Source organism: Lissotriton helveticus, chromosome 11 (assembly GCF_964261635.1).
Source record: "Lissotriton helveticus chromosome 11, aLisHel1.1, whole genome shotgun sequence".
Taxonomy (NCBI): Eukaryota; Metazoa; Chordata; class Amphibia; order Caudata; family Salamandridae; genus Lissotriton; species Lissotriton helveticus.
The window spans coordinates 54,720,425-54,747,923 of NC_136072.1; the positions used below are offsets into that span (position 1 = coordinate 54,720,425).

A 27,499-nucleotide genomic window follows, 5' to 3' on the forward strand; every position below is an offset into this window, starting at 1 on the left:
GTGTTGATACTTCTGGCAAAGGCATGTGTGCCACATGCAAAATAATTGTATTGTTAATCGAATATGAATCTCTAAGCTCTTCTGCTTGGTAACAGAGTTGAGGCACAACACAACCAGTATATCATATATGAAAGATATTAGAAATAATTGCATTCATGGAGACACAAGAATCACGTTCCTTTCTCCACTAACAGCTGGAGGTCAGAAATGTACTGTCTCCATCAACATTCTTCTAGCACAGACCGTTTTCCTTTTCCTGATCGCGCAGAAGGTTCCCGAAACGTCACAGGCCGTACCGCTCATCGTAAAGTAAGACTTACCTTTAAATTTTGCTTGTTATACCTGTCAGAAATTCCTCCAGGGAAAAAAGTATATCCTTTCAAGCCACTTCCAAAAACCTGATCATGAAATTTCAAGAATGCTTGTGAAGAAATCAGCTACTACATCAGGGTCCAGCATAGGGCCAGGAGGGCTGGAGCCATGACAGATTTACATGATATTCACCTAAAATAAATTAATTTTTGGGATATCTTTATTAGATAAATGTACATACTATTAATCTAAATGGACCTCATTTACCTAGTAAGTGGTTATGCTGAAAATGTGGCATACTAGATCCTGCCCTCCAGGACCGGTGTTGTACACCTGTGCTAATTTTATTGATCAAAAATGTATGCAATTTTAGCCAGCATTTGCATTTACATATTTTAGGCATTCCGCCAAGTTCTCAAATGCTGGGTGTTATGGGTTTACTTTACAGCCAATGAAAAATAGAAGCATGTACACTCAGTGAAAATTAGAAACATCTCAAAAAAAAACAGCAAATTTGTGTGTGTTCTATGGAAATATCAACATAAATGAAAAATATGTGTTATTGAACTGTTGTCCTTCGTTAGACATAACTTTTCGAGAATACAATTGTGAAAAATATTGTTTTTAAAATTAGAGTAACAATGCCTGCCAATGGTCTGGGCAATATCTGGAGAATATGGGTTCGCTAGACAGATAGATTTGACCTATGATACGTATCAACAATAATAGTGTAACCTGTGATTGGAGTATAGACAAAGGGGTAGATTTACAAACATTTTGCACTGGGTTTGCGTTACAAAAGGGATGCACACCAGCACAATTTTTTTTTTTCTAATTTACTTTCCAGCACAAAACTGGTTTTGCCCTGAAAAGTAGCCTAAAAGTAACGCAAAGCAGCGTGAAGCATTGCTTTGCGTTACTTAGCAGCAAGAGTAGGTTAAATGGGTGGTACATTGGAGTTCCCAACAGCCACCAATACTTTTTGACTCAAACCCCTATCTACTAACAATAGCAGACAGGGTTTTGTGTCAAAAATCAACATCATTTGACAGGAGGCATTAAAAGGAGAAATGTTTCTATGTCTCCTTTCTTTACGACTCACTTTGTATGCATGCTGTACTGTACAGCACAGATATAAAACAGATAAGGTTTTAATTAAGTCTTGGCACAGTACTTTGTACTGGAAGGATACCCTTCCAGTGCAAAACCTATGATGGACTCACGCACACACCATTGCACTATGGTGCAAAGGAGTGTGTGTGGCACTCAACAGTAAAATTCAGTGCTGGCTCTAGGGAGAGGGGACTATAGTGCCATATCTCTGTAGATATGGTGCTCTCCTGCTCTCTCCCTGTCAAGCAACACAGTGCAACACGTTTTTTTTGGGCTGTGGCACAGCATTGTGTGACAGTTTTGTAAATCTGGTCCTTAATGTGTCTCCATCATTTAGGCTTTGGTGGATTTTATGCTCCCTCTCAAGCATTAATATATTTTTATGCATATAAGACATAATGTACTTGTAATTTGGCGGACCGTATAGCTGCCACGTTTGTGATGGAGTAACCTGACCACCAAACTCTCCTTCAGGTCCATATAAAAGTCTACAGTCACAGTGTGGGAAAGAGTGACTAGGGGTCTTTTCATAATGTCTGCCAGTCGCTATAGCATCTGGGGTGGAAGAGGGTGACTATGAGAAAATGAGTATGTTCGGAAAAAATAAACAGCCTCAAAAGGAGATAATAGTAGCAGTGAAAGGAGGAGCATGCTGTGTAAACCAGACAGCACTGCAAGTGAAATTTGTTTCACTAGGTCTATACTAGCAGAAATGCATACGACCATAGGTGTCACTTTCGTAGGGGCTGATTCACAGAACTAATCTGAGACAAAATCCTAAACGTACTACTTTTGGTATTTACGGAAGGCATTTAGTAGTAGTAAAGTTAGGATTTTGTCTTAAGTTAGGATTTTGTCTTAAGTTAGGATTTTGTCTTAAAACCAAAACGTAAGGCAAACTTAAGTTTAATTTAAAGACAAAATCCTAATTTAAGACAAAATCCTAATTTTAGGCAAAATCTTAATTTTACTACTACTAAATTCCTTCTGTGAATACCAAAAATAGTATGTTTAGGATTTTGTCTCAGATTAGTTCTGTGAATCGGCCCCAAAGTGATTATTTGGAGTTTTGGTGGTGTTCTTTGAAGTCAAAAGTATCCATTCGGCAATGAAAATCTATGTTGTTTATTGATTCCCTCCACTTTCACATTGGTTTTACATTCGCCAGTGAAATGAGTGTGCATATTGTAGAATAGAATATTGCGTTAACACATTGTTATAGATGTGGTTTACTTTCTATGGGCCACATGTATCAAAGGGTTTCACCCATTCTGTGTCAATGGGAAAATGTGTTGATACATATGGACCTATATCCTCTGTACCATTTACATTAGGTATTTGCAACCTCTCGAAATAATTTATAAAAGTGTAGTTTACAAAACGTTCTGCACAAAAATGAAAGATTATCTGTTTCTTTTCGGTACAGAGTCCATGACATTTTGTAGTGCTTCTTGTTTCAATGGGATAGCACCAATCATCATCTGGTCCTAAAGTTTTTGTAAGGGTGGGAAGCTCTGGCCTCTGAGCAAAATTAAGTTTTTAGGAGTTCTGGCATGGTGGACCATTCACCAAAATGCCAGGTGACATTCCATGCTCTTTGAGGTTAATGATTTCACAGGAAGTGATATCAAAGCACCTTTGACCCTGAAAGTTCCAACTAAGTCATGTCATATGACCTTTACTCTGATGACATCACCATAAGTGACATCAATGATGTTCCGTAATGACTGCAGGACTAAAATAACAGTAATCTTTGAAAGTGCTGGAGCATAATTCTAGCCCTGAATTGTAGTGAGTGAGTGGGACAGTACTCATCTAAGTGGGTTAATGGGGTACTCCCCAAGAAATGTTTATAAACAATGGTGCCATTTTTAAAGCACAATTTTCACATGAATTTGCCAAAAATCAGAATGCTCTAAAAGCACATTCAATACATTCAGGTCCTTTCATGGTGTGCCAAGCCATTTAAGCTTGATGCTTTTCAGGAGTTGACCCTGTTTTTTTTCTCCAAAAAGTGCCATAGGTCCGCCTGTATGTACAAAAATACCTCCAATGTGCCAGGACCAGCATTTTTTCATGGGTGGTCCCCATATGCCAATGGTGCTACCTTAGGCTACAAATGACATACAAAATATCAGTACTAGAATGTTGCCATTAATGTCATTCATATACTAAGGGTAACCCGTATATCAAACTTGACATCCTCAGTATACCGCAGCCATCAGTTCTGACATGGTTGCCCTCCTCCCATAGTCCACGGTTGCCCTTCCTCATGCCAAGAATGGCCTCCATTGTGCCAGTGCCAGCATTGTGTGTCTGGAGCCCCTTATGCAAAGATTTTCATCAAGAATGCCAGCATTTTTCCACTGGTGCGCCATATTCCAAGAATTAAATCCAATATGCCAGTATCAGTATTTTACCGTACAAGTCCATTACACCAAGAATTACCTTAACCATGCTGTTGAGAGGCTTTTTTTAGAGGTGTCTGTCATGCTAAGAATTGCTTCCTGTATGCTTTTGCCAGTAATTTGCTATTAGTGCCTAATTATATTCAGTATGCTAGAGCCAACTGCAGACTCACAAGCATAATACCACATTCTCAACCATGTTCATAATAGTCACTCACTCTTGCTCATTCTTACTCGCTCATACTCCCTTTCACTTATTAATTTTCACTCACTCATTCAATTGTCACTCACTTTTTTACACTCACTTTTATTCTCACTCATTCTCACTCAGCCTTTTTTACTGATTCACTCACAATCACTTGCATTCACTTTTACTCATACTCCCAAATGCTCACTCACTCATTCTCAGTAATTCATTTTCACACGCATTCACTCACTTTTACTCTTACTCATAATTTCTCACTCACACTTACTTGCACTCTAACTCTCACTACCCTTTAATCTCTCACTCTGACTCACCCATTTTCACTTAGTTACACTCACTCACTGCCATGCTCACTCATTCTCACTCACATTGATTCTCACTTACACTCTCTAACACTCCCACACACTCATTCATTCTCACTTGTTCACTTGCAGTCACTCTCATTCAGTCTCACTCACTCTGACTCATACTCACTGACACTCAATCTTATTTTCTTTCATTCACGACCTGTCGCCAACTTTCACAGACATGCTTACACATATGCCCTCTCTCACATTAACACGCACACACAAGCACACACATCCAATATATTTAAAGTCTTTTTTTTCTCACCTCAGCTGCCAGCAAAGGTTCCATTCCTGTTAATTGTACTCCATTTTTATTACACTAATATTGAATTATAGAGTATTATTTACTATTAGAAGGAGGGTTGAACCCAATCCAATACTTATAAGGGAGGACTGTCACTGTGCACTTGGCACAGATGTTTCCAACTTTGATGCTGGGCTCACAAAGGCAGTACCAGGGGACACAAGCGGCAAGCAAGTGGTCCGGACTCGCTCTTCGCTTTGGCCGGAGTGGTCGCTCCCAGTGCCCCTGGCGTCTACTGGTATCGTTGGGCAGCGCTTTTTGTCGATTTTGCCTCCTTAATATTGCCTACAGCTCTGCCTGGCTGCCGCTTTGCTTTTAAAGCGCTTTGGCTTCTAGATTGTTAATTTATCTGCTGTGTTAGCGCGTTCTCCCCAAGCGCTCTGTTGTGCTCCCCCCTCCTCCATTTTGTTTGTTGTTGTCGTCTTGTGCAGCCCGCCCCGCCTCCCAGCTGAGCCGCCCTCCCACAGACTACAAACAGCGCTTCCCTACCTAGAAGCGCTGTGACTCGCTCTTCGCTTTGGCCGGAGTGGTCGCTCCCAGTGCCCCTGGCGTCTACTGGTATCGTTGGGCAGCGCTTTTTGTCGATTTTGCCTCCTTAATATTGCCTACAGCTCTGCCTGGCTGCCGCTTTGCTTTTAAAGCGCTTTGGCTTCTAGATTGTTAATTTATCTGCTGTGTTAGCGCGTTCTCCCCAAGCGCTCTGTTGTGCTCCCCCCTCCTCCATTTTGTTTGTTGTTGTCGTCTTGTGCAGCCCGCCCCGCCTCCCAGCTGAGCCGCCCTCGCCCCTCCCCCTCCACTATCCATTTATGACAGTAGTTCCCGCGCGCAGCGTTCATGCGCAGCGACCGCGCCCAATCCGCGCCGAAGGTGCGCCAAAGGTAAGCCCGTCTACGCCCGTCCGCGCCTGGACCGCGCCCAGCGCCAGACCCCCTGCCCCTCGCGCTGCCCAGCCCTCCCGCATTACCTACGATGCCACCACCCTCCTAGCCCTCAACCCCGGCCGTTCCCCCAACTGCGTCCAAGCCGCTCCTGGACACACCCATGGACCCTTTTCCTGCTACTCCTGCAAATTCGTCGGTACCGTCACCAACTCCGCTACGATCACACCTCAGATTCCCGACACCAACCACCTACAATGCATCCTTCTCAACACCCGATCGGTCCACAGGCACGCCATTGACCTATGGAATCTACTAGACACCATCTCTCCAGACGTCGCCTTCCTAACTGAAACATGGATGAACGCTTCCTCCGCCCCAGACATCACCATTGCCATCCCTGAAGAATATAAGATCACACGCAAGGACCGTACCGGCCACACAGGAGGAGGAATCGCTATCGTCCATAAAAAATCAATCCACATCTCAACCAGCTCTGACGTCAATCTCGCCAACTCTGAACACCTTCACTTCCAGATCCACATCGACCCCAAGACCACACTCAGAGGCACCCTCCTCTACAGACCACCAGGACCCCGCGCAAAATTCAGTGAAGACATCACGGACTTCATCACTCCACACGCGATCCCCTCCAAAGATTACATCCTTCTGGGAGACCTCAACTTTCACCTTGAAAAGAACAACGACCGCAACACCACCACCCTCTTGGACAACCTCGCCAACCTCGGACTTAAACAACTGGTCACTTCCCCCACCCACATCGCTGGTCACACACTCGACCCTATCTTCACCTCCAGCAACCATGTCTCCTTCAGCCACACTACGGATCTCCTCTGGACTGACCACAGCTGCGTTCACTTCACCTACAACAAGCCGAAACCCATCAACCACCCCCAACCAACTCTGCAAAGAAACTGGAACAAAATCACCATCGACCAGATCTCCTCATCGCTCCTTCTTAACACCCCAGCCCACTCTTCTAACCCAGACCAAGCCGCCACCAACTTCACCCTATGGTTATCCAACAGCGCCGACATCCTAGCACCACTGAAAAAACGTCAAAGCAAACCTGGCAGCAAGAAGGCCTCATGGTTCAACGATGATCTTAAGAAGTCCAAGAAACTCTGCCGCTCCCTTGAAAAGGCCTGGAAAAAAGACCCAACCACTAGCACCAAGGACGCCTTCAAAAACGCCACCCGCACACACCACCAACTAATCCGAAAGGCCAAGAAATCAGCATTCAAGGACCGACTAGACAACAACGCCCACAACAGCAAGGAACTCTTCAACATCGTCAAGGAATTTACCAATCCCTCGGCCAACTCCAACGACATCACCCCCTCTCAAGCCCTCTGCGACTCCCTGGCTTTATTCTTCCACAACAAAATTGAAGACATCCACAACAGCTTCGACAACCAACCCGGAGACCAACCCACCCAACCATATGCTGAACATTCTCCCCCCTTGAACACCCTTAAAGACTGGAACCCAATCTCCACCGAGGACACCATCCGCCTGATGAACTCCATCCACTCAGGATCCCCCACAGACCCATGGCCTCACCACATCTTCAACAAAGCAGACTCCATCATAGCACCACACCTCCGAGATGTCATCAACTGCTCCCTCAACTCCGCCACCTTCCCGGAAAGCTGGAAACACGCTGAACTCAGCGCCCTTCTGAAAAAACCCACAGCGGACCCCACCGAACTCAAAAATTACCGCCCCATCTCGCTCCTTCCTTTCCCGGCCAAAGTCATCGAGAAAGCTGTCAACAACCAGCTCGCCGCCTTCCTCGAAGCCAACAAATCCCTCGACTCCTCACAGTCCGGCTTCCGAGCAAAACACAGCACTGAGACCGCCCTCATCGCAGCAACAGACGACATTCGAACTCTGCTGGACAATGGAGACACAGTCGCCCTCATCCTCCTCGACCTCTCTGCAGCCTTCGACACAGTCTGCCACAGCACCCTTTTACAACGCCTCAGAAACATCGGAATACAAGGAAAAGCACTTGAATGGATCACCTCGTTCCTCACCGGAAGAACCCAGAGAGTCCGCCTTCCACCATTCAAGTCCGAGGCCACTGAAGTCATCTGTGGTGTACCACAAGGATCCTCACTCAGTCCCACCCTCTTCAACGTATACATGAGCCCCCTCGCGGCCATCGCCCGCCAACACAACCTCAACATCATCTCTTACGCGGATGACACTCAACTGATCCTTTCTCTCACCAATGACCCCAGCACCGCCAAAACTAACCTACACGAAGGAATGAAAGAAGTTGCCGAATGGATGAAACACAGCCGTCTGAAACTGAACTCTGATAAAACTGAAGTCCTCATCTTAGGTACATCCCCCTCTGCATGGGACGACTCTTGGTGGCCGGAAGCCCTTGGAAAAGCACCCATCCCGACAGACCACGCACGGAACCTAGGCGTTATCCTGGATTCTTCACTTTCAATGAACAGACAAGTCAGCGCCGTCTCCTCATCCTGCTTCAACATTCTTCGCATGCTCAAAAAAACATTTCGCTGGATCCCCACCGAAACCAGAAAAACAGTCACCCATGCTCTGGTCACGAGCCGACTGGACTACGGAAACACCCTCTACGCAGGTACTACCGCTAAACTCCAGAAAAAACTCCAACGCATCCAAAACGCCTCAGCCAGGATCATATTAGACATCCCGCGTAACGAACACATCTCTGGTCACCTGAAAAACCTCCACTGGCTACCCGTCAATAAGAGGATCACTTTCCGACTTCTAACCCACGCACACAAATCACTCTACGATATCGGACCAGAATGCCTCAACTCACGACTGTCCTTCTACACCCCCTCCCGCCAACTACGTTCCTCCAGCCAAGCCCTCGCCACTGTACCTCGCATCAACAAGACCACCATGGGAGGTAGATCCTTCTCATACCTGGCAGATAAAACATGGAACTCACTCCCCACTTACCTTCGCCTTACCCAGAACCACCTAGCATTCAGAAAGCAACTTAAAACGTGGATATTTGATAAGTAATCCTCCTCCCCTCCCTAAGCGCCTTGAGACCCTCTGGGTATGTAGTGCGCTATATAAATTCTTTGACTTGACTTGACTTGTAGTGGCTGAAAATCCTGAATGATGTTAATGGGTTCTGGCTGCATCAGAGCTGATACTGTAAATTATTTTCTTCAAAATCCTGTGTTCTATTTTAACACTGACCCTATTTGCTTTAAAATAATTTAGTAGTAGTCAGACAGTATTATTAATCTTTTGACTTCTTATCATCTTGTGTTTGTATCTTTAAATTCATATTAAACATATTTTATTGATTCCATTAATTTTTTCCCCCTTGGCTTTCTTGCTATAAACAAATACCAGCTAGGCTGGTAAAGTGCTGGTCAGGTGGCCACCCTATCACTGAGTAATGTAAGCTTTATCATGCTCAATATTGTGTGAATGGGCGCGGCCATCTTGTTTACAATGCTGAAATGACTGTCTCTCTACTTCTTCTGTTGGTCGTCTCCTCAGGTACCTGACATTCCTCATGACGGTAACTGGCATCATCGTAACAAATGCCGTGATTGTTCTGAACGTGTCTCTGCGTACGCCCAACACGCACACCATGTCAGAGACAGTGCGCCAGGTAGGATGAACGACCAATGGGCCCCAGGAGAGAAGGAATGACAGGGGGCAGAGGGAAACACATTTAGTTGTTGACTAAAGTCACCATGGCCCAAGGCTTTGCATACAGACTTTCCAACATCATCAAGTGTTGCTACATGATTGTTTAATAAACTTTCCTTTGAGTGCAGTGGTTGTCAACATTGTAAACAGAAGTTGGTGTGAGGTGATACTAAATCCATCTTAAATAGTCATGTGTTCAAGTGATGTTTCTCTGTAAGTTTTTTTCTTAGAAATGCAGTTGTTTTATGCATGTTCACATTGCGAGTTGTATGCCAAGACTTTGGGCCATATGTATCATCATCACCATTTGCGATTTCTAAATAGCGATTTTTAAGGAATCGCTATTTAGAAATCGCAAAATGGTATGTATGTAGGAAATCGCTTATTTTTAGCGATTCCTTACTGTTGGACCTGGCCCTTTTGGCAGGTTCACCCCGAGACTTTTTCCTTTTTCCTAGCCTGTTTCTGGAACCTGGGTTGGTGATTTTAGGCCTCTGCGCACTTTTTCCCTGTGGTACAGAGTAAAGTGCGTGTGCTCTATGTGTATGTGTGGTGAGTGACCTGCCCTCCCATAGGAATGAATGGGGAATATGTATGCCCATGGTAGTGATGTGTGGGGAGAGCAGGGTAGAGTTTGGTATGTGAGAACTTGTGAGATTGAATGCTGCGCAATGGTGTATGCAGCTTGATTGTGTCTAGTCTAGAAGTACCACTTTTAGAAGTTGGCATATTTGTGTAGTGAGTCTGCTGGCACGTGATTGGCTGGTGAGCCTGGCCCAGGAGTGCCTGGGCCTGCTTGTGGATTGACTGTCTGGTTTGAGTGTGACAGGGGCTGCAGAGCCCCCAGGAGGTTGTCTGAGTCAGCCCGTGGATGAAAGGCAGCATCTGCTGCCAGGGAAGTGGGAGGAGATAGCACCTGATAGTGAAGGGCTGTGCCTGCCTGCCACAATGCTGGCTCCACCCCCCCGCTGGGCGACTGTCACCTCTGTCCCTGATACTGAAGAGACTTCCCTCTAAACCAGTATAGCTGGTTCTTACACTGCCTACACAAAGACTTCAAAGGACTTCAAAGACTTTTTGGGGTATAAGAGAAGGACCCCTGACAACAGGAAATTTAGATTCTACAATCAAGACGAACCTCTGCTGGAAGAAGGACTGCTGGAGAACTGAAGGAAGATTGCCTTGCTGTGTGCTCTAAGGGCTGACCTGTTCTGCTGTTTCAACTGAAAGCTGAGGAGGAGAAAGGGACTTTGCTGTGTGCTGTGACCCTGCCTGCTTGATCTGCGAGGACTTTGCAGTGTGCTTTGTCCGCTTACTGAATCTCCAAGGGCCTGAGAAGAGCTGGTCTCCTGTCTGGGAACCCAGGGTCAAAAGGTTCCCTTGTAACTGAACTACGCCAGAAAGATCGGGCTTTGACTACTGCTGAGAGCGTGGCTTGCAATTGTGGCCGTGGAGGAAGATCGGTGTGCTCATCGGCACATTTATAGCGAGGGTCGGAGGTCTGTGGTGCCTCCCCTCGTGAATCCTGCTCTAGCACAGTTGTAAGGCCGAGAGGGCGGTCTTCCCGTGACCTGCGCCCTCCCAATTCATCTGCCGCCTGTTGACCGCCGCTGCCCGGGGCCAGGAATACCCCCAGAAGTTGCCGTTCGTGAACGGAGGCTGCCGCGGCGAAGATCAGAGCCGCCGCGCTCTCATTGGCTGGAGGAGCCGAGCCCCCTCACTGACGCCGCGACGGGATTGGCCAGTGTGCCGCAGCGTCATAGTCTTTGCCGTGTTGTGGCTGGCTGGCGGACGGAGCGTCATCGTAGGCCTACCCCGGGAGCCGCACTGCCATTGGCTGACTCCCGGGTGTGCAGAGAGGCTCGCCCCGAACGCCACGACAGGATTGGTCCCCGTCCTCGGGACCTCTGGGAGTGCTGCACGATCACCGCCGGACCCGGGAAAGAGTGAGCTGACCTCGCCGAGGGAACCGAAAGCGATCCTTGCCCCTGGCCTGCCGTCCCTGACTCGGGGAGCCGAGCTACCTTCCCCGCCGCTCGTTGGATTGCCGAGAGCGGGCGGGAGAGCAACCGGGACCGGCCGGGGCAGGGAGCGAGTGTGTTCTGTCAGGCGCGGTGCGCCTGAAAGCCCTCAGAAGCGCGAGGCCGTGCCCAGCAGAAAGAAAGGGTCCGAGAAGCACTCGGTGAGGCGCGCTTGCCGCGCTTGGGCTGCAATTCTTCACAGAGCCGATTTTGAAGGTATTTACCTACTGGCATAGCTTGGTGTGCTCGTTTTTAGAGCCCATTAGACCGAAATCAGTTACCTTATTTTTAAAAGCTGATTTAAGTGACTGGAGACAATTAATGATAAGAAACTTCCTGATAATACAGGTGCAGATGAACCAGAGAGGTTCATGGGGGCATATTGGTTCAAGATCCTGTGGGGCTCCTGCCGTTTGGCGCAGTACTGATCAAGGGCTAGTGAGAGCCCATGCCCTAGTTTGCTTGTCATCTCAGCTGCCCAGCAATTAGTGGGCAGCTGCACCGTTTAGGCCCCTGACATTGAGACTCAGGACGTCTTTGCCCCAACAAGGCCAGTTGGCCTAGGGACTGCCACAGGTGGTGGCTTATGTAGATTTTGCGCAATTGTGTGGTTTTTCCTTGCACCTCTGAATGTTTAGGCATCATGTGTCTTTTGTGCTATTGAGTTGTGTTTTCTTTCCTGGCACCTCTGAATGTTTTATGCATCATATGTTTCCCTTTACTACTCCTCTGAATATATATTTATGCATCATGGGTAATGTGTTCTTTCCTAGACCCCTAAATGCTGTGTGATACTTAGGTGGTTGTTCTTTTTAGTACAGGTGGTCCTAGTGAGGTCCTGGTCCCCTGCGTGACATTCTCCTAAGGTGTTTAGGGTTGCGTAGGTGGTACTTACCTGTTCCCAGTAGTTACTGGATGTGATCTATAATTGTTACTTTATGCTACAGTGATTTTATATCCTTTTATTCTGAGTTCATAAGTGCTATTTCTATATCTACAAGGTGTTGATTCTGACAGTGGCCCAGGTGGCCCTGTCCTGTACATAATCCCTTATGAATATTGCCCGTGCCAGTTGGCACAATGTACATGTGTGATTCTATCTGATATGTTTTGACAATAAAGAAGTTATTTTTATATAACCTTGTGTGGAGTTCCTTTTGTGGTGTGCCTGGGATGTTGTTGCTGTTTTGTGCTGGCGCAAATGCTTTACACATCGCCTCCGAGTTTAGCCTTACTGCTCGTGCCAAGCTACCAAGGGGGTGAGCAGGGGTTATCTTGGCGTGTGACTTCCTTGCCCTGACTAGAATGGTGGTTTCTGCCTGGCTTTGGCGTCAGCCTTAGCCTACCAGAAATAGCCAGTTCTAACCCTTACCATTCCTAAATTGCGATTAGCAGGAGGCCCATAGGAATGAAGATGAAATTTGCGATTAGCAATTTTCTAATCGCAAATTGTTAATATTTTCAAGGGTGCAGGGGTGTCACAAGAACACCCTGCTGCACCCCTGAAAATGACATGTGTGGGCATATGGATATGGCGCACATACATGCCCTAAGGGCATGTATGAGCGTCATATGGCACCTTTGGTTTTTAAAAAAATTGCTTTTTTACAAGAATTCGCAAATTTGCAAATCCTTATGGGCATTTTTGAATTAATTTTTCTTTGATACATTGCATTTAAGGAATCGCAACATTTGCGATTCCTTAGGTGCAATCGCAAAATAAGGAATGGCAAATTTTGCGATTCCTTATTTTGCAGCCAAAATGTTTCATACATACCATTTAGCAAATTAGCATTCGCAAAGGTCGAAATTCTGCGAATTCCGGCCTTTGCGAATGCTAAATTGCTTGATACATATGGCCCAATGTCTTTGAATTTTACAGGTCTACTTATTTTGTGCAATTACATACCTGCCAACTTGGGCAAAAATCTCACCTTGTAATGAGGAAGCAGAGCCTTTAAAGGGGGCGATGACTCGAGCTGAGAAGTACCTAAAAGGTGCTTTTTAAACCCACCCTACCCCCTAACCCTCTCCTCCCCCACCCCAAATAAATCTTGCTGAAGCTGGTGCCGATGTTTTGGGTGGTTTTTACACCCATAAATGGATGTCGGTATAGCGGGTGTCACACAGTGGCACCGTATGAGTTGGCAGGTATGCGATCATATTTCCCATGCCATATTCTGCATGCTGTGCCTTGTTTCTGGGCTTTTTCCCTCGAAACTGACCTGCCAAAATATTGGTGAAAATTGCAGGCTAGCAGTACAGTAATTACCACCCCATTCAGAATTTCAACTGCCTCTATTTTCTCAGGAAGCTCAAGAAATCTGGATTTTGAAAGATACAACTTCAATATAGCTTTTCAAAGAGATAAATCCATTGGATGGATATGTTTCAAAATTTTGAATTTGCAAGTTTGAAAAATGTTGTAATGAAGAAGCAATAAGATTGAGGATAATACAAGGATGCAGTTCAGTAAAGTTCAGAAAGAAGTTAGTAGAAAAAATGTAAGATTTACAAATGGTTCTGCGCATAGCTAGAATGGAAACACAAGCGCAAAAGCATGCTATGAACATAAAACAAGGTAGAATGAAAACTATAGAACAAGTTCGGCCAAAGTCAAAGAAAGACAGCAACACAGAAAAGACCGAGTGTCAAAGTAAGGAAAAGAAGTTATGCAACAGATGTGGATTGCAGTTACCACATTAATAACTTGCCCGGCTCTAGGACAAACAATGTATGGATGTGGAAAGCCTAATTGCTTTCCAAATGTTTGTAGGTCTAAAAGGAATAAAAAGGAAAGTTGGAATGAAAATAAAATTTTGGGCAAACAGAATATGGCAGATGCTAACAAACAATGTGTATCACTAAATGTCATAAAATGAGGGAACAACCATATCTAAGTCCGTCAAGTGCCAGTGTTTTTTAATGGGGAGCCAAACTTCTTGATTCCTTTTTAACAAAGTTTGAATAAATCTTACAAGATGGAGAGGTAGCCAGTAAAATTATACATGTGTTCGAGGGTGACGTTTCTGGTCCATGTCTACTAAGTAATGTCACTGCTCATGCCATGGGTTTACTAAAAATGAATTGTAAGGTTACAAAAGATCATCCTGTGTTAAAAAAATATCCAGAATTGTTCAGAGGGCTAGGAAAATTAAATGAAGAGCTACACACTGCATCTTAATGAAGCGGTGAAACCAATGACACAAGTACACAGAGGAGTTCTGATATACTTACAAACAAAAGTAGAAAATGAGATATATTCACTCCTTCAGCAAGATGCCATTGAACCAGCTACTGGTCCAACGCCATGGGTATCACCTATTGTGGTGGTTCCCAAAAAATTACGGATGACATCAGAATTTGTGTGGACATGCGAGTACCTAATACAGCGATCAAGAGAGACATCCAGGCCCCATTTGAATAACATGGTTAGTAATATTCATGGATCTACTATATTTTCAAAGCTGAATTTGTATAAGGGGATACCATTAATTGCAGATTGGCAGTCAGTCCCGATATATAACAACATGTTCTACGCATCTTGGATTATTTAGATATAAAATGTTATATTTTGGCTTATGTTCAGCTGCTGAAATTTTCAGAAAACTATCAAAAAAAACAGTAAGTCCATTCTATGAATAACAAAGATGATATCTTGCACTTTGGAAAAACTGAGGAGGAGCATGATCAAGTGTTAAACAAAGTATGTCAACAACTTGTAAAGACTGGTCTAACACTTAATACAGGAAAATTTGAAATTAAATAATCTCAACTAACATTTTATAGTCACATATTTTCTCATGAGAAAATTAGACCAGATCCAGGAATAGTGTTGTCTTTAAATTCAATACTCAAACCTAAAGATTTACCTGAACTAAGTTCATTTTTGGTGATGGCCAGCCATTGTTCACGTTATATCACAAACTTTGCCACCATAAGTATGGCACTTAGAGAAATGACAAAGAAAGGGCAAAAGTTTAATTGGAGCAGTGATTGTGAGCATGGTTTAAAAAAAATAAAAGAAGATATACCATCTGCAGCTAATTTGAAGTACTTTGATCCAGAGCTATGCACGTAACTAGTGGCAGATGCTAGTCCTGTAGGACTTGGTGTAATATTAGTGCAACACAAGCATGTCAGAGAGACTCCTCGCATGTGATCTCACATGCCAGTAAATGTTTATCTGATGTTGAAAGAAGGTATTCACAGACAGAAAAATAAAGTTTTGCTGTGGGATGGGCTTGTGAGCATTATCATGATTTTTTGTATCGCAAGTCATTTGTTATAAAAAGGGATCATCAAGTGCTGGCTTGTATTTTTGAATATCCAAAAATAAAAATGCTCCAGTGGATTGAAAGATGGGGAATGAGATTATTGGACTATACTTTAAAATTATCCATAAACTTGGAAAAGAGTTTAATCAGGCAGATCATTTGTCTAGACATTCATTTAAAAATTAAATAAAATAGCAGTTGGAAGCTGAGGAATATATGTGCTCTGTAATCAGATTGACAGATCCAGAAATTGTTTCAGAGAGAGGTTTAATTGAGGCATCGCAGATTGATGAAACAATTCAGGAGGTAAAACAAATCATACTTGAAAACAACTGGAGATTGATAAACAGTGCAACTCAATTTCAGTCAAACATGAAAAGAAGTGACACTTTGGCATTCAAGAATGTACACTCTGAATTATCTGTGGCCTACTCAAGGGTACTTTTGAGAGGTAATAAATTGATCATTCCTCTGAGTTTACAAAGGACTATAATTTATTCAATCAATCAAGCAATCAATCAAGGATTTTTAGAGTCAGCAAATCACCTGTGAGGGTCTCAAGGCACTGAAGTTGCTATATGCTACGTGGTGATCTGTTCATTTGAACAGCCAGGTTTTGAGACCTTTCCTGAACTGCTGAAGCAATGAGGTGAATCTCAGGGGCACAAGGTGGTCATTCCAAACTTTGTCTGCCAGATGTGAGAAGGAGCGACCTCCGCTGTTGCCTTGGCGGATTCGGTGGTGTGTCTGTGAGGAAGAGGGAGGCGTCTGGTCAGTTAGTGGAAGATCTTGCAATTCTTAATGTGTGCTGGTCCTTGATTGTGCTGGGCTCTGTATGTGTGGGTCTTCATCTTGAATAGGGGTGGGCGGACATCTCTGTTCCGCCCATGGAATGTGCAGAGATTTGCCCTTCCGCACTTGCGCAAAGAAGGCGGAAATTTACTGCAAATCTCCGCACATTCGTTGGCGGAACGGAAGTTGGCCGCCCGCCCGCCTTATTAAATTATATGTAAAAGCCTAAAATTAAACTTAAATAAAACTTCCCTTACTGCGGCCGCATCCTTGCCCATCCTGGTTTCATCCGGAAACTGCGCATGCGCGGGAGCCTGCACATGAGCAGTCCTGGCGAGGAATGCGCATGCGCAGGCTCCTGCGCATGCACAGTTTCCAGATGAAGCCGCGATGGGCAAGGATGCGGCCACAGTAAGGTAAGTTTTATTTAAGTTTAATTTTAGACTTTTACATATAATTTAATAAGGCAGGCGGCAGGCGGGCGGCAGGCGGGCGGGTGGGCGTTGCGTAACAGAACTATGCAGAGAGGCACGGAGATTGGTTCAATCTCCGTGCCTCCCCGCGATAGTCCCTTACGTGACTTCCGCCCACCCCTAATCTTGAATTGGCATCTCTTCAGAATGGGGGGCCAGTGTAGCTTCTTGAGGTGAGGTCTAATGTGGGTTTGTCTGGGGAGGTCGAGGAGGATTCTGGCTGCTGAGTTTTGCATTGTCTGTAGTCTCTTCAGGAGGCATGTAGTGATTCCTATGTAGAGTGTGTTCCTGTAGTCCTGGTGATGAGGGCCTGCATGACGGTCCTTCTGGTGTTTAATGCAAGCCACCTGAAGATCTTGAGGAGCATGAGTAGGGTGTAGAAGCAGGCAGACGAGACTGAATTTACCTGTAGCTTGTTGTCCAAGATGATGCCGATGTTGCGGGTGTGGTCTGTTGGGCTCAGCCAGCCACCATGCATCGTCCCAGTAAATCAATCAATCAGGAATTATAAAGCATGGCTAATCACCTGACAGGGTATCCAGGCACTTGCAGGTCCTAGGGGCTTATTCGAACAGCCAGGGCTTAAGGGCCATTTGGAATTCCGTAAGTCAGGTGATGGTCTAGAGTAGTGTGGGTAGGATGTTCCAGGTCTTTGCTGCGATGTGAAGAGAAGAAGAGTTCCGCCCTTCTATTTCGGTCAATGCATGGAGTATGGGCAAGTGAAAGGGGGCATAATCTTCTCAACGGTTGGTACAAGTTCAGGCGATGGTTAATGTAGGCTGGTCCTTGGTTGAATAAAGCCTTGTGTGCATGGGTCAGCACCTTGAATTGGCATCTATTCTGTACCGGGAGCCAGTAGAGTTTCCTGAGGTGGGGTGTGATGTGAGTCATAGGGGACACTATTGGCCAGAGGGATTATATATGTGTTGAAGAGGGTGGGGCTGAGGGGCGGTCCTTCGGGGATGCTGCAGATGATTTTCTTGGGATCCGAGGTGAACAGCAGGAGACTGATTCTTTGGGTTCTACCGGTGAAGTACTTGGTGATCCATTTGAGGGTTTTGGCTCACGAAAATGTGCTAATGATTTTTAAAGATGCAGAAGCTGGACTGGATAAAGAGAACTGTTTTTTCCTCTACCCTGGCTTGCCCATATAACAGCCAGAACATCTAAGATGCGATGAATAACAACCCTTCTGACTCCGCAGGTGTTCCTGAGACGGCTACCTCGCTACCTGCACATGCACCTACTGCCACCTACCTGGTCGGATGCCTGGAGCAGCCAGATGCCCAGGAGGAGGAGCTCCCTTGGGCTGATCGCGAAGGCAGATGAGTACATGATGCGGAAGCCACGCAGCGAGATCATGTTTGAGAAGCTGAAGGAGAGGGACGGACTAATAAAAGCCATTTTAGGAAAAATTGGTAAGTCGTCCTGCAAAGTTCATTGCAAGCTTTCCAGGCAGCCAGGGATAACAGTGTGGGCTTGAAACATTAAATAGATTGATAGATTTTTAATAGATATCCACATACCAATGTTAAGGGGTTTAATGGAGAAAATCAGGCTTGTTGGGCGCATTCATAGTAAATGGCTTCTGCCCATTTCAACCCCCGATTTTTTTTAATTGTCTACCTGATTTTTGGACTTTTACTGTGAATGAGTATCACAGCCTGAGTCTCACCCACTGTACATTTATGGTAATTGGACTGAGCTTGCTAACCAGTGGGGCCACCTTTTACTATAAGACCACAGGGTATAGTGAGGTACCAATATCAATCTGGGGGTCAACATGCACCAAAGTGTACATCTATAGTCACTAACATTCAACACCCTACCCCACACTTAATATCACACTTTAAGATTTGTTATATTTACCTGACTTTGCTCAGAATTAGATTCGAGGCCTTTGTCCCTTCCTACTGGGAAACATTAACCGCTTCCATGCTCATGACCGAGCGGTTCCGTCATGGCCCGCTCGGCGCGCCTGCGCGGCGTGAATTCCGTGCCTGCGCTGGACGTTCCATTGAGCGGGCGGGGCCATGACGGAACCGCTCCCTCATGAGCACAGCTCAACCGCGGCTCGTGACGGAGCGGCTCTGTCACGAGCATGCGAGCGCCGCTCGGCCCCCCCGCCTCCCTAGCGCTGCGGCGGAATTGCCGCCGCAGCGAAGGGGTTAAACTGCCCCCATAAAAGTAAATAGAAAGAAAAACAAAGCACATCTTGCTTCGCAATATCTCCCAAAATGCCCCGGGGTGAACAGGGGGGAGGGGACATTTATTTTTTATACTTCTCACTCTGGTGACGTGGCATACCAGGGCCATGTCCCCGGATTTAGGGAACCTCTGAGGGCCCGCATCTTAATGGGCGATGGCGCAATAAAAGAAGATCGCAGGGACCCCCCAGCACTACAAGAAATCACCGGGCTGGGCACATAACCCCCTTCATGCCACTGTCTGTGGGGCTGGCCTGCCATCTCCCTGCCTGTGGTTGTGGGGGTTGGGGAAACTGTGCCACTCCCACCTGGGGGTGGCAGCAGAGAAACAAGAATTGGTTCCCACATTAGGTGGAGTGTTGTTATTGCATTCCACCTCCACTGAGCAGGCCTTGGACTGCCCGGCTTCTCTACTCCAAGAAAGTCATGTGCTACAATGGGGTACTTGATTCCCAGTAAAGAGACAGTTGCTGATTTATTACATGTGAAGGACTCACGTCCTTTGCAACTAATAGCCTCATTTCTTACAGGAACAGGGCAAATTGTTTATCTTCATATGGGGACTTGCATTCCTCCTGCCCTACTTGCTGTTACACCTATCACAGTAATGTGAATCGCACATCATGTGATTAAGGGTTCCACTATTTTCTTTCTTCTACACACACTCTGAACCCATAGCAAAACATGGCTCTTTCATTTGTTCTGGTTTCACTCCAAGGCATTCCTTCTTTTATAAATTCTCACACACATGGAAACTGTTTGTCTGCTAAAATAAGAAAGATTTACAAACATATTTGATTCCATAGAATATTAAAACCTGGCTTTTCTATGCATATAGTTAAATCCTTGACAAAGGTCTAGCTATTCTAAAGCAACACTGTCTATTATACTTTTCTTCAACCCATCATGCTTATGAGCAGTAAAGCCATGACAGCATAATTAGATACACCAAACTCAACATCTGTCATATAGTTCTAATTACACCAAATACCCTGTTCGACCATGCCCTCCTATAGGGCGACTGGGAACCCAGAGTGTTTTGCGGCCTTGAAACACGTGTAAGGCGCTCTATAACTACTACAGTGTAATGTAATACCTATGAGTAAAGAAATACGCTGCATTTTATAATTGTCTGAAAGACAAGGGGAAATGTTTAAAGCAGCAGACTCTGAACAGTGTGAGTCCTGATAGCAAGGTTAGAGCTTCTTGAGAAAAGTCTCCTACAATATAGACATTTTGAGTGGTCAAAGAGGTGTGGTACAGAGGCCAGGGCAGCTGACTTCGGAGCACAGGGTTCATGGTTTGATCTCCGGCGGCAGCTCAGCTCCATATGACTCTGGGCAATAGCTCACTTAATTTCCAGGAGGGCCCGCAGCGCCTTGAGACCCGTAAGGGTGAGTAGTTCGCACTTTACAAATACAGATTTTTTTTACAGTAGCTATCCTTTCAGAGAACCAATCAGTCAACGCAGATGAGTAGAGTGCATCTAATCACCCGTGAGGGTACCCAGGCACTAGGTTCTTGCTGGGATCAGTCGAAGAGCCAGGTCTTGAGTCTTTTCCAGTAGACATTTCCAGTTGGTCCAATTTCCAAATTGCCCCTAGAAGAGGGCAAGGGGCGAACAGTATTCCCAATTCTTTTTGTATGAAATTTGGTGCCAACTAAGTCTTGAAGACTTTAATAATCAGGCCCTGTGTTGGAGTCCTAAAAATATAGATTGCTGCACATTTAACAAAACGTAGGTGCTTCATGGGGAATTATTGGCAGGCACTTGGAGATTTTAGTGCAACCATGAAGCGTTATCAGGAAGAACATGGGCAAATCATCTCATGCAGGGAGTCTCATGGAAAATCAGGTATGTTTGTCAGTCTTATGCTGGAGTTACATTGTGTCATTCATTTGTTCTGTAGGACCGGTGCATGGTGTTTCTGGAGCACGTGTTTTAGTTAGGTAATTCTCACTTCTTGCAACCAATGCCTCTGTGCTGTCATCCATTCAGGTAGAGGGATGGAGAACGGCACCTGCCAGGATCTCTACTACAGCCTGATCCACGCTGCCCCTGAGGTGCGCTCCTGCGTGGATGCCTCTAACTACATTGCACAGAACATGCGGGATCAGAACGACTTCAACAGTGTGAGTTCTACTAATTGGATTGAGAGCAAATGAGCTGGTGGTAAAAACCTGGCATGGCCACTAAAGTGACTGTGCCTCAACCTTTTTCTCTTTTGAGGTTGTTTTGTTTTGTTTATATACTTTAGTCCCATTTTAAAATATATATGGAAAGGATTTTCATCTATTGGTAGGGGCTAGAAAACTGGACTCTTGCCAACACGTTTCTCTTCAGGAATACGCAATGATTTTCCTTAACTTCTGGGATACGCAAGGTTATTAGAGCCAGATCTGTATTGGGCAAGCAGAGCAATTTAAAAGAATCAAAAGTCTTTGCCTGATCCATCTATCATCATATAGCATGCTTATTCATCACAATTAAATGTTTTTCTTCAAACCTTCTCTCCCTCCATTTTCTTCCCCTCAATCCACACTTGCTCTAAAATATGATTCTCCCTCCTTCGTACAACTTTTCCCTCTTCTTCATTGCAGGAGAATGAGGAGTGGATCCTTGTTGGACGAGTGATCGACCGGGTTTGCTTTTGGATTATGTTCCTTCTCTTCATGTTTGCCACCTTTGGTACCTTCTGGGTAGCCCATTTCAACCTGGCACCAGCCCAACCATTCCCTGGAGATCCCAAGCGTTATCTGCCTTGACTGTAGCTGTGCAGAACCATGAAACTATCCACGGTCTGGAGCAAGCCACTGTGCATAGACAAGACTTTGTTGAAGATCTTGATTGCCCTTCCAGTGAGTCCTCCATGTTTTGACTGGAGATGGTAGAGCTCCTCACAGAGAAGATGAACTTAGAAGATATAATCGCATATGCTTTGATGAGCCTACCAGAGCACAGTGCATTGAGTTTCAGAGAAATCTTTTTGATTATTATTCATCAAAAGAAGGAGATTATCAAAAATTGAAGGAAATATTGTATTCTTGGCCCATTTCCAGCTTGAAGTTAAACTGCATCATCAGTCATCATTTGAGACATCATCACACTTTAAGATTATACCATCATCAAAGACTATAACAAAGAGGGAACGTTTATTAAAACAAATACCTAGATCCACATGAAGTTAGTGACTGGTATTTTTGACAGAACCATGCTTAAACAGTTGCTTTGTTCATCTTCTTTCTGTCAGTGGTATTGAGGCCACTTCAGTTTTGCTACATGTGTTGAAGTAACATATGGTCTCAGGAATGACATTATCTATCTATATGCAGAATGTAATTACTTGTACGATTTCCATTGCACATTCAATTAAACTTGACGAGAAGGATTTTCCACGGAACTAGAGACAATAGTTACCACTGCTAAACATTTACATCTCACATGTCACCTAAGATCATGACAACCCCATGCACCGACCTATGTGTGCTAAAAATACAGAATAGGCATTTCTACCAGTAGACGTTTGCTGAAGACACAGCAGTGTGGTCAGCCTCCAGCTGAGGTGACTACAAATGTATATCAGAGTTCTGAAGTCTTTACTTGGTTAGAGTGAGGAAGACACTTCAAGTTGTAACCATCTCATGAATGTAACAGGGCATAAGCGAAAGTAAACACAAGTGTTGCAGGGGTTTATCCTTTGTTAATTCAAATTTGGCACAGCCTCTAATATTCCTACTTTTCTTCTACATTGCAACTGGAAAACCAGGGTCAGGAAACCCATTTGGACACCTAAAATAGCATGGATTTCAATGAAAGTATGCAGAGGAAGGGTTTTGCAAAACAGAAAGCCAATAATGTTGTTTAGAATGTATGTCAGTTAAGAGTTGGATGTAAACTCCAAAAGAAGATCTCCCATGGTCCCTGTCACAACATATGAATAAACTACCCTTACACATAATCCCATTGGGTAACTGTGATAATGAGAGTTTCTTTCATCAGTAGCAATCTGACCAATGTTGTGGTCTTGTGAACAGTATTACATGAGGCGTCAAACTATGTAGAAGCCATTCTCTACTGCTGCCAATTTTTCAAACAATACAACAAATTCTCCGGCTAAGTTTGTCAGTCATGGAAGCCTTTCTCTTCTATTGCAGAATTTTTGACTTTCTCTCCTGTTGCAGAGTGTCTTACCTACTGACCCTGTCTCCACAAAGTAAGTTGTAAACCATAGAGAATTTTCTCGACCACTGCAGACTTCATCAACTACGCAAGATGTCCACCACTACTCCTGACTATGACAACCATGAATGACTTTACCATCTGGGGCAAAGTCTTACAACCATAAAGAAATGTCTCTACTGTGTTGACTTCATTAATCAGAGATGACTGGCAGCTCGGCATAGGCTTTCTTGACTGCTTTCATGTGCATTGCAAGATTTTTTTAGCTACATTGGAATGTAAGAGCATTCTCCTAGACCCAAAACAATTTTGCCAGGTGACTAGGTTCCATAACCAGCCTTTATATTTACTCTCCTTTATTATTTGTACTTATTTTCTTGTACACTCCCACTATGAAAAGCTTTGGGGCCATGCATCAGAACATTTTGTTAACAGTGAGGAAAATTAATGTTTCTTTCTCTACACACATCTAAAGGCAAAATAGTTCATTCAGAATGTATTGAAGGTAAAATATGAATATGGATGCCATCAATGTAATTGGAATTTGTGGCAAGCAAGCCTCTGGTTACCATAGCAGGGGAAATACGCTTCACCTGTATTTATGGGGAGTCTCTAAGTGGAACCTCCTATGAGAGTGTTTACAAGCAAAATTGAGCCTTTGCTGGTCTATGCTTAGGCCAGCTGCCCAGACGTATTGAATTTTAATAATGATCTGATAAAATGACTTCAACATGTTGCACTTTTGCCTATTTCATCTTATTCTTCAACTTGTTTATGTTGATGTTGTGTAATAAACTGTTTGAAACAGAAACATGTATTTTTAAATATTTTAGTGCATACCCATAGAAATGTATAAATATGTGTGAATTTTGTCATATTTTATGTGTTCATTTGGCTTGTATTTTCTATTAATAAACTCAAATGTTACAAATATATATAATGTTACACTGTACAGTGATATAGTTCCTCTGTTGGAACATATATGTGATAATCTTCTATTCTAATCTGTTAGAGGTGGTAGTTCATTTACTGGAAACACTAGAGGTGATAGCTTTTCTGTTTAAATTATTGGGGCGTTAATTGCAATCCAGTTGATAACTGTCTTTTGAAAGCTATTGGGGTGATTGTTCTTCTGGTAGATCCCATTTGGGTAAAAGAGTCCAGGTCTATCAAGCGAATTTATTGTGGGATTCGTATTGTGTTTTTTACCTGTCGTGCTGTCTAATGCAAAGTCACAGATCTCTGTTATATGCGAATATCATCACAGGGATTATTGTTAATGACCATGGTTAGTAGATTACAGCGTAATAGGTGTCAAGCTTGGGCGGCCTCTCCTATTTCTCAAGATCTCATAGCTACAATGTCGACAAGGCCATTAGCAGTGTCTTGGGAAGTGCAGCTTATAAGAAACAAGAATAGAATTATTTGTTGATCACCTGGAAGAGTGAGAATATTGCTTGTTTTGCTTAAAACAAGAAATTGTCCACTTTATTGCCACACACATCATCAGAAAAGTGAGGTATTCATTGTACACATTCTTTCCCAAAGGCTTCCATTGAATCCTAAATGGTGAGGACTGAACTTCACAACCAGAGCAGCATTAGTCTCCTGACATAATTACTAAGTAGTCCAATGCCTATCAAAAAGGTGGTAAACAAGGACCCAAAGAGGAAGGCACAGGTATAGCACACACTCTATCCAAAATCAAAATGCATTCCCAAATAAAATTATAATAATCAGAGTAATAATTCTAAAATGTATTGGATAACAGCTCAAATCAATAAAAACGTTTACTATTAACTTCAAGTATTGAACAATCTGCCGGCTGATTTAGAAGTTGGAGGGCGGAGTTATAACCATCGACATGGTGGAGTAATTTACTCCCACCATGGAGAGGGTACTCCTCCAGCCGCATTTATAGATTTCCACTGCCCCTGAGGACATCTCTAGCATTTTAAGTTTGCCCGACGGCTCCATCAACATGGCGGAGTTGTTCATCAAACTTACGACTTTTTTTATTTTCAAAAAGAAAATTCCAATGCAGGATTTTAATAAAAAGCAATGACCCCCTCGCCACGGTGGCATTCTCTGATGGCAGGGAGTCAACTTCAAGTTTTCACTTCCGCTTACCACCACAAATCTGCTCAACATATTATAGATTCACATAACATAAAGTAACGTAACATAGCATAAGAAATTAATTAATATACCTTGTCAATACATATATATATATTACCTACTGGCGGTCGCCAGTAGGTATATATAGTTAGGATTTTTTTCCTATGGGATTTTTGAAAATTCTATGTCGAATAACTTTGGCGTTTGAGGACGGAATGGGCTGAAATTTTCAGGAAAATGGAACATTTTGTTTCTGAGCAGCCCCTGAAAATTTTGGGGGGGTTTGTCAAGGGGGGGCCGAGAAAAAAGGGGGTCCCAAAACGCGTTTTTCCCATGCAATTTTCCATAGGGCAGTTGGACTCACTTTTAGCTCGAACGGCTGAATGGATTTCCACGAAAATTGGCAAAATTGTAGATATTGTTTGCCCGATGTGCCTTTGCTAGGTCTCAATATATGTGCTCCAGTGGATTTTGATAAATTAACGTTCAAAGAAATATATATATCTGTAACAGCGCTCCGGTTAGCGCCCCGGTTCGCGTACCTGACGCGTAACGGAACTTCGCGAAGCGAAGCTGATTGGCTCTTTGGTGTCTGTCAACATTCTAAACAGTCCGGAGCAGCCGCCATCTTGTCTCTCGGTAGGATCGAGAGACAAGAGGAGGCCAAAACAAAGGGGGAAATGACCATAAGGGGGCATAGTAGATCCTCCCTGACCCCTAGGTTTGATGTGAAGGCTTTAAAAGGGCCCCGCGGGGCAAAAAAATAAAAAAACGTTTTTTTTGCGTGGGGAGCGCCCGGTACGCGCACCGGGAAGCGGTCCGGGGAGCGTACTATGAGGACAAAAGAATGATAGACTTTTCAAATATTGTATGTTTATTGATTGTTCGTTTTGTTGTTTTTTTTAGTTTTTTTTTATTTAAGTAGCAATATGTAGGTACCAATGCAGAGTCAAAAAATTAATATACACCGTCTCCTTTGTAGATATCTTGCATGTTGTTTCAGAAGTTATTGTGGAATATGGAATCCATATCATAGTCTGTCAGGAAAGCAGAAAGAACATGGAGGCAGGAGATGAAAAAGAGATGTTAAATACACATTGGAGATAATATAGTTGGAGAAAGGAAGTAACTATGAGCAAAATTACTATGTAACATAAAAAAGTTGCACAGTATACTATAAGTCTGACTTTACATTATAATCAATTAGGTACTAGTTTATGAATTACATATAAAAATGATTAAAGTCTTGAACAATTTTTGATTATTAAATATAAATTTATTTTTGTGATTCTTTTTCCAAATTTAACAGAACATTTAACAACAAATAGTCGGAAATGTCCTCATTTTCAATCAGCGAATCTACTGCATCTACACATTGAACTAATTCATGGTCCCGTGATTCATCCATGAAATCTGAGTCATCATTGTCCTCAATAACTTTTTCTGTGTTGTTCTCCAGAACAATTTTGAAGGAAATAATCTGCTCTCCTTCCATTTTCTTGCTGTAATTTGCATAAAAAATAAATATATCAGTAGAGATAGGGCACTGTTGGGTTTAAGTTCAGACAGGTACTTGTGAGTTTATAACAGAGAAGTTATCTATGGGCACTGTATGGTTTCAGGCGTGAAGAAGTACTATTAAAAAGTGCCTGTGAAGAAGTCTAAGTAAATTCATAATTATAGCACAGAAACCTAAATCAATTCATAATTATAATAAACAAGCCTTTCTCAATGTCTAACTCTTACAGAGGGACAGTATATAACTATCTGAAAATGTTGTCCCAAATTAATTTAAAGTGCATAACATAGTTCTCCTTTCAAATTTATAAAATAACATCTTACCTTTTAAAAACAAGTTTAAGTTGTCAGTGAAAATGCACTTGCAATGTACTTCAGGAAGTAGTAGTCAAAATGGCTGTGTTTCTCTCTCTTTTTTTATATATATTCAGGTACATAACCAATCAAATGTCAGGTAAAAAAAGTAGAAAATGAAAGTAACATTTTAATTGGTTGTCAATTCCAACACTTCAGATGTGTTTTGTGAAGTAATTTACCTCAGGGTATTTAGAGAGGTCTACAGGCTAAATGGTTAAATGGAATTCCAACCAAATTTGTGAAAATGGTAGGGATTGGTATGTAGTATGAGCTAATCTATATTTGGTGAA

General features: G+C 43.6%; 1 protein-coding gene across 1 annotated transcript in view; it reads left to right on the forward strand.

The window, feature by feature from the left end:
* The window catches only part of CHRNG (cholinergic receptor nicotinic gamma subunit), an 83,319-nt gene extending 60,324 nt beyond the window's left edge, over positions 1 to 22,995 (forward strand). The window contains exons 8-12 of the mRNA XM_078665800.1: positions 195 to 309; positions 9,111 to 9,225; positions 18,034 to 18,247; positions 21,036 to 21,169; positions 21,638 to 22,995. Of these exons, the coding sequence (XP_078521926.1) occupies positions 195 to 309; positions 9,111 to 9,225; positions 18,034 to 18,247; positions 21,036 to 21,169; positions 21,638 to 21,802 (743 nt within the window). The 3' untranslated portion in view covers positions 21,803 to 22,995. The remainder of the gene's footprint in view (positions 1 to 194; positions 310 to 9,110; positions 9,226 to 18,033; positions 18,248 to 21,035; positions 21,170 to 21,637) is intronic.
* The last annotated feature ends 4,504 nt before the right edge of the window (positions 22,996 to 27,499 follow it).